Here is an 8,252-nt window from a genome sequence, read left to right as displayed (position 1 = left end):
CCCAAGGAAGGCTAGTCAAAAACAAAATTATAAATGGCCTTGGGACACTGTGAAGAAATTGGAACCACTGAACACTGCTCATGAAAATGTAAAATTCAGCCACTGTGGAAAATCCTTAGGCAGTTCTTCAAAATGTTAGCGATTACATGTGACTCAACAATTCCGCTCTTGGGTATATACCAATGCTTACCGAAACATGTACAGATATGTTGATTGTACTGCTATTCATAGTACTCAAAAGGTAACAACAACCCAGGGGCCCTGCAATGGCAGAATGAAGAAACTTCAGTTTCTGTTTCTCGTGATGACGGCATGTGGTGCAAAGTGGAACTATGTTCATGTGGTTTTCATGCTGTGACTGTTCACAGGCAGACCCACAAGGCTTTCTTCTGAGATGCTTTTATTTGGGTTCAAGCTGCCAAACTTTCGGTTAGTAGTTTCTTCGTTTATATCTCTCACACATGCATGCGCATGAGTGCATGCTCACACACAAACAAAAATATTCCGCCATAAAAAGGACATACCACAATGTGGATGCGCCCCAAAAACATGCTAAGTGAAAGAAATGAGACACAGAAGGTCTTCGATTGTAGGATTCCACTTATGTGAAGTATACAGAATAGACACATTCATAGAGAACAGACTGGTGGTTGCCTGGAGCTAGGGGGAAGAGGGCCTGAGAAGGAACGGCTTAATGTCAGCAAATGCTGACTGAAGGAAAGAAACTGGGGTGACCCTGAGCCCAGAGGAACAACAGAGATGGCAGTGGGATGTGTCTGTGGAAACAGACAGAAGGCTGGGAGAGACTGAGTTCTGAGGGCCTTTGCGCAGTTCCCCAGGGAGGGGCTGAGTCTCTTCCACGCTCCCTCGCGTCAGAGTCAGAGTTGGACGAGTACAGGAGAGCCTGTAGTTGTAATCACAGGAATAGCATTTCACTTGGCACGGCCTCAACTCCTCTTCCCCAGCCAATGTCCTAGGCTTTTCACGTGTCTCCCCCTTTGTCCTCGGAGGGCCTTTCCGAGGAGACTATCATGAGGTGATTGGTCCAGTTTTTACATTTTTAAAAATCATAGTTTACCTGTTTCTTGCAATTCTTTCAGTCCATTCTGCTTACTTGCTCTCAGCTCTCTCTTGCCCCAGAGCCTAAACTGAAAGTGGACTTGGGTTTGGGCAGCCATGCCACTTGGGGCATCAAGCCCTGATTTCTTATTCCCAAGCCCGGATGCCCTTCCCTTCCCTGAATTTTAGCATCTCTGAAGAGCCTTGTCATTTCCCTGAAGTTTTCAACGCTCTTCCCTGGCCTGGCTTCCCAGGAAATGGGTTTGCTCTATAAGGTTCTCTTAGGTGGGGATGGAGGGCCAAGCAGAAGGTGGTAAGGTATCAGCATAGTTGGAGAGGGAGCCGAAAGTCCAGGGAAAACTAGATGGGGCTAATTGGAACCCTTGGGGCTGGAGGAGCAAGTTAATCTACACACTCATGCCTGACTCAGAGGGAAGTCACTTCAAAACAGCTTTCATAACTCCACCTGGATGAAGGCCACCTTTCCTCTCCCAGCCCTGTCTTTGGTTTCAGGCCACGCTCACTTGCTCCCTCTGATCCTCCCTTTTCTCATCCGTAAATGATTGGGGAGAATAGGGCTTAGGGGAAGGAAGACCAACGAGATTGTCCATGTGTAAGGGCACAGTTTGGAGCTGTGACACCACATGGGCTCTGCTAGTTTGCCGCCTCAGTTCCATAGGCCATGATGTTGATCTTTGGGCTTCACCTTACTTTTAGTGAGGTGACTGAAATCCGTAAGGCTCAAGGCCACTTCAAGTGATGATGATGATTTCCTAAGAAGTGAAAATCCCTGGGGGGGGTGTCAACGGTCAAGCACTCAGCTACTAACCCAGAGACTGGTGGCACCTGGAATGCACGTGTGGCAACTTTCTGAGATCACAGCCATCGAGAATCCCATGGCGTGTGGGGTTCTTGTAAGAATGACTCCAGGGCACCTGGTCTCGGAAGTTAAAATGTGGGGCAGCAGAAGAGCTCACGGAGGATGAGTGTGGACAGCTGGAAGGTGATGGAATATGATGACGCCTGCCCTTCCTGAAAATACCTCCAAATCCCCACATAACTCTCTCTGCTTTACCTCCGGGTGGTTCACCCAGTGAGGGGCTCAGGGCTCTCCATGAAGCCCCATTCTCATTTCACCCACACCTCACCAACTCCAGATTTAAACCCGAGGCCTGTAACTTCTCTGGCCCTGGTCCTCTCCTAGCCTGGGCCCCATCAACTCCCAGGCCTCAGCCTTCAACCCAGGCCTGCTGGCTGGTGGAAACAGTTCAGGGATTGCTCCTGAACTTCAAGCCCTGCACCAGAACTAATTTAAATGCTGATCTCTGGGTCAAATCCAAATGGACTAAAAAACTTGAATTACAATCAAACCAAGGTTTTGTTTTAAATACCTGTGAATGAGAACCTAAATTTAAAAAATTTTAAGAATTATGTAATAAGGCAAATAAATTAAGAAAAAACACCCAGATTGTAAATGGTATATATAGCTTCTTCTTAAATGTGTGTATGCTCCTTCCAAGAAATCCTTCAAAAACACTACATACTTAACAATAGATAAAAGATGGATGGAAAAAGTGAAGGTTAAAAATTATGATTGTTTTTCATAGACTAGGGATTAAAATTTTTTTTTTTTTTGCTTGTGAGATAGTTAAAGTTTATTGTGCAAACCTGGCTGATAAACACGTGGGGTTAATTGAAGGGTGAGAGATAAATGGTTCCATGAGCCTCGCCTTTCTAGTTCTTGGGTCTCATGCTCTCTGATGATGCGACCAGGGTGTAGCTGCCTTAATCAGTTCCCTGCTTCAGCTGGCAAAGCTCACTTCCTGTGAGACATCTCTGAGAAGCCACATGGACCTTCCCTGATGCAGCCCTAGGTGCTGGAGCTGCGTGGAGACCCCTGCCAGCACTGAGATGCTTACATGCTCAGATTCAGCTTTCCTCCTGCAGTCGGCATCATTGTGTCTGTTTTGTGAGATGGAGAACTTTGTAGATTGGCTTGGGACATATGGGCTAATGTTGGACTTAATGGGCTTGGACAGCACTGGGTTGGGATGCTTTCTTAATGTACACTTACCCTTTATATAAAACTCTTATATATGAGTTTCTGCGGATTTGTTTCTCTATCTTACCCAGGCTAACACAGCCTACATTTCTGAAATTCTGTGGTTTCCTTAATCAAACTCCCTAAATTTAAATCCCTTTAAGTTTCAATGTGTATTTCTTAGGTAGAAAGGTATTTGCTTGCCTAACTACATAGTTAGCAAATACAGGAGATTTAATATTGATACAATACTCATTGATCTACTGACAAATATTTTTAAGGTCCAGAATTTCCAAGACGCCCTCATAATTGGAGAATTCCTTGTGTACTTCCACCCCACACCCCCGTTGGTACTATTTACTCCGATGATGCTGGTCTCTTCTGTTTATCCCTGCTTTATTTGTTAGCCGGCCTTCTCCCTATTTTGTGAGGAAGACAAGCTATCCCAAATACCTCATACTTGTCAAGCATCTTCCCATAGGAAGCAGATGGTCTTTTACAGGCCACTATCCTTAACTCTAGCACCACCTTGTGGTCATCAGAGCAGATGCACCCTAACTCAAACCGGCCAAGGTTGCCAAGAGCAGCTCCCTCATAGATCTTGCCAAATGCTAGGTGCACACTCCTTGTGCCCCATTGTATTTAATCTCAACTGCAACATTGAGTAGACATTATCACCCATTGCCATCGAGTCCATGCTGACTCATAGTGCCCTATACACAGGGTAGAGCTATCCCGTGAACTTCTAAGACTGTTATGGATGTAGAACCAGGTAAGGAAATTGTAGCACAGAGGTTAATTAACCAAGGTCTCCTAAGTTTTATAACCCACCATGCTATCCCACAGCTTTACAGCTGGAAACAGATACTTAGCTGACTGGCAGAGCTAGGAAACCAGCTCAGATCTTAAGATTGCTTGCTCTGGGCTCCTAACTGGGCAACCCTTAAATGAGCCTGCTGGTCAGCTTCAGGGAAGGCTTCCCTGAACAGAATTCCCCAGTTGAAGTTGAGAGGAAAACCCCTGGCAAGGTGCTTCGAAGTCCTCTGCTGTTGTCTTTGGTACTTAATTGTGGCACCCAAATTGCTCAGACCAGTATCTGGGCCCTTTCCCACTGGCGGGGTCCTTTCTACTCCTTGGCCGGCCAGTTATGTCTCTTGAGGGTGAAGTCTTCACTAGGGTGGGGACTTGGCAGGAGACTCAGCTGGCATTCATGCCAACTGGCAACAAGGGAGAAGCTGGTACAAGTCTTAGATTCCACCTTGGCACTCAGCCTCGAAATCCACTATGGCTGTCTGGGAGCATCACAGCATGGGAACCAGAGCCAGAAAACAAAAAGTGGTAAGCACTGCAGGCCTGGACGGGCAAGCATAGCAGCCCACACATCCGGCACCACAGGCCCACCTTCCAATGCGTGACTTCAAGAACAGAGTGTAAAGGTACATTAAAAGGAAAAAATCCTACCTGTGCCATGCACAGGCATGTACCACCTAGATTCTAGATCAATGAGAAAAAGCATGCACGTACACCTTTTAAAAAGTGACTATACTTTGTATGTTTTGCATTCTGGAAGGATGCAAATCATGCACCACCTTCCTGAACTACCCAACAGGAGAGGCCCCTCAAAGCACCTCCATCCTTGGAGAAAGCAAACAAAACACTCTCTTCTCCTTTTGGATCCCAGCCCAGATTGTTCTTGAATGGACTAAACAAATGATGCAGCGGCAGGTAGGCAAGATCAGCGAGGGTGAGAGGTAAGGGCCTAGGATGCTGTTTGCTCTTTGACCTAGGCCACTCTCGTGCAGGGCTTGAAGGCAAGCTCGTCTATGTGAGACTCAACTTCGGCATTGGGTCTGGGGTAAAGTTCTTGCTTTGTCACTGAAGATCTGCAGCTTAACCTCTTCTGGACTTTCCCATCACCTGATTCGAGGGTAAGGTTTTGCTACAAAATGCAAAGTGTTATTAAATATTATCAAAACGTGAGCTATTAGTTCTCAACATATCCTCCACTTAGGTCAATCTACTTCTGCTGGCCCCATCTCCAGACCCTTCCTGAATACCTTAGTGCCGATTTTTCACAACTCCAGTCAGGGCATTCTCGAAGGACTTTTGAGTCTGGGACAAGATCGGGGCTATAAAGTGGGCAGCGTAAGATTTCTCAAGAACAAATCAGGTCAGCCCTTGCTACCATGTGAAGAATGGACAGGTGCGTTGCCCTGATAGGAAAAAGGAAAACCACTTCAGTGCAACTTCTCTAGCCTTTTGTTCACTGATGCAGTTTTTGATTTTCTTAAAAACTTCTTCCCAGAGTCCCCATGATCAGCCTGTGTCCTTTGAAAAAATATATCAAGATGCCCTCTTTGGAATGTCCAAGGAGCCTCCTTAATATTGAACTGACCTCTCAATTTAATAAAGGTCCCAGCAGGTCTCCTTGGAAGCCAGTTTTGAAAGACCATTTTTGGAAGGCATCCTAGAGACTTAAGATGTGTTACTGAGAAGACTTGTTTGCTGCTATCCACTGCTTACGGCAGTTTAAGCATGTTTTGTTTGGAATAAACCCTTGCGTGGTTGGACTGGTACCCCAGTAACAAGTTTGATGATTTACCCTTCCATAAGAGGGGCTTTAAGAAGTTTGCATGGAATTTTTCTGTGAACTTCCTGAAGCACCTCCTTCCCACCCACACAAAGCCGGCAGGGCCTGTTTGAAACATATATAACGTGGGCTGATGACCTTGGATGTCCTTTTGCAGGGATCGTTCTACAGGCAAATGCAGTGGACCCAAATCCAAGACTGCAACCGACAGACTTCAGAGCTGGTGCCCGGCACCACGGAGGCCTTTCTAGCACCGCCCTAAAGAATCTCAAGCACACAAAGTATATTCTTAAATATGGTTTAATACTCTTCTCCATTTCTGTACATCACAACACCAAGATTTCGCTGCTTAGGATCTCTCTGCAGAGGCTATAGAGAATGCAAAGGCTACGGTTTTCACCCCCTCTTATTTATGTGTTTGTATGTGTAAGTGTAATACATATCAGTATATATTGATACACACATCAATATATAATGCAATATATATCACCGAAGAGAACACATTGATTAAAGAAATACAAAATTTGGCATCATTTCCAAACTTAAATAGTAAAAATAAAAACTACAAAAGGAGCTGCATACCCTAAATGTATCATGTGAAACAACAAGCATATTCAAAACTGTAAATTTACATCCAATTTCTCTGGTCTTGTCATATCACATTAGACCCATTTACAATGGCAAAACCCTAAGGTACTGCTGTGAAGAGAGCATGTGCGCTCGCTCGTGGGTTTTCTGCAAACAAACAGCAGAGCCCAAAGCCAAAGCCTGTTCTGGTGAAGCCTCCCGTGTCGGTGAACACCAAAGAATCGACTTCTCATTGGGGGGTTGAGACACTAGGTTACATATAAGACAGTCATTTGGACCTCAAGAGTACAGTGTGAGAACCAGAAACATTACATTTTAAGACATACTCCCTTCATTCAAGTGAAACAGGATTATTGGAACGATAGGCAGGTCTGGAACCTGGGAACAAGGAGCTGGTTCAGACCAATAAAGCTACGAGTGACTGAGTCAAAAGTCAGTGAAGAACAGCAGTCAGGCACTACGTGTTAAAAGTACCCAATTTGAAAACCAAATGCCCCCCCGCCCACTACCCTGGCTGCTGTGGGGGTGACACCAATGGACTTTTCAAACCTTTGGTCCTTCAAAGTCCATTTGGTATGCTTTTCCATCACTACCACTGGGCACATCCTCCACTCTGTTCACTGTCATCGCCTCGGGCACACCATGACCTCGTACATCAGCCGGGTTGAAGTCTAATTCATAGCCCAGCTGGGAAGCATAAGCTTCAGGGTTTCAGGCCCACTTTTGGATCTAACATGGTTAATCCTTGGTGCCAGAAGCTGTGTCCCATCCCTTCCCTTCCCACCCGTCTCCCCTAATTTCTCCTATGAGAGGTGTTTCAAAGTCCCATATGTGAAACAGATGCTCCAACCCCACCAGGAGGTCAGGGGTTTCTAATTACATGCACAGTCATACATGTTTTGTCATCGTTCCTGTGAAAAAACCTTGCAGTTCATTTTATTAAAATCAAAACATTCACATAATCTCATGCCATCCAACACAAGGAAAACACAACCTCCCTTTTACCAAGGATAGACCCAAGCAAAATAAAGTAAAATCTTCTTTAAATCTTTTTGCTTTCACTTAAATTGCATGTTTTATTTCTCCCAATCCCAGCAAAAGCACAGAAGCTCCATCAGATCCATTCCAAACTGGTTTCTAGTAGGTTAAGATCATGGGAACCTTTGTCAAACCTGGGCACATATGCATCTGTAAAACAGATGGAAAGACAGTGCACCGGCCCCAACTGCTTCCCGAGGCAGTTAGGCTTTGCAATGCAATGTGCATCCTTGCAACTGACAGTCTGGAGGGGAAAGGGGTGGGAGGGCGTGAAGTTGAAAGCGCCTATCAGCTCACCCTTTCAACATTAAACAGAGACCGAGAGAGAAATGGTTCCAACATTTCACCACATATATTTCTTCTTATGCAGTCTAAGCTGAGAATGCCATGTAAATGGGTCACTGCGAAATGCAGCAATTTTTTTCTCCAATCAAAATAAGAAACAAACCAGTATGATGTCACTTCTATTAACTTTTGAAGGTTTACAGCAGTTAAAGTACTTTTGCTTCTATGTATGAAGGTTAAAAAAATCATTTGTTTTTTTCCATAAAATACAAGAGCAACCAATTTTCACCATCAAGTAAAAGTAAAAACTGGGATTCTTTTTTAAATTAGTCCATAGTGACCTTCGGGAACTTCTTGTAGGCTGCTGCGCTGACACCATGACAAACCAGTGTGGGGTCGGGCCTGGTTGTGTTTCGGTTTTCATTTCCATATCCAGTGCTCATGGAGTTAAGCTCTGAGAAGGGTCCAATCAAAAGGCAGGGATCTGTTTGGATTCCACCACGGGTATGCTCCTTGGGTTGGATGCTGGAGGGTGAGGCACGGTTTGCCAGACCCATGTCGACTACCTAGTAGTCATCAAGGTCAAAAAATTCATCATCTCCTCCTTGATATTCCATTCCCTGGAAATCTACTCGGTACCGTAAGATACCT

At 45.1% G+C, this 8,252-nt stretch overlaps 1 protein-coding gene across 1 annotated transcript in view; it reads right to left on the bottom strand.

The window, feature by feature from the left end:
- Window positions 1–7,646: 7,646 nt before the first annotated feature.
- Window positions 7,647–8,252, bottom strand: part of ETF1 (eukaryotic translation termination factor 1) — a 25,300-nt gene continuing 24,694 nt past the window's right edge. Inside the window, exon 10 of the mRNA XM_004697018.2 lies at window positions 7,647–8,250. Within this exon, the coding sequence (XP_004697075.1) occupies window positions 8,168–8,250 (83 nt within the window). The 3' untranslated portion in view covers window positions 7,647–8,167. The remainder of the gene's footprint in view (window positions 8,251–8,252) is intronic.

The sequence above is a fragment of the Echinops telfairi genome, unplaced genomic scaffold, assembly GCF_000313985.2.
Source record: "Echinops telfairi isolate 266 unplaced genomic scaffold, ASM31398v2 ScPeMD7_7469;HRSCAF=8507_1, whole genome shotgun sequence".
Classification (NCBI taxonomy): domain Eukaryota; kingdom Metazoa; phylum Chordata; class Mammalia; order Afrosoricida; family Tenrecidae; genus Echinops; species Echinops telfairi.
The sequence above is the reverse complement of the archived record's forward strand: the minus strand, read 5'-3'. Positions and strand labels throughout refer to the sequence as shown.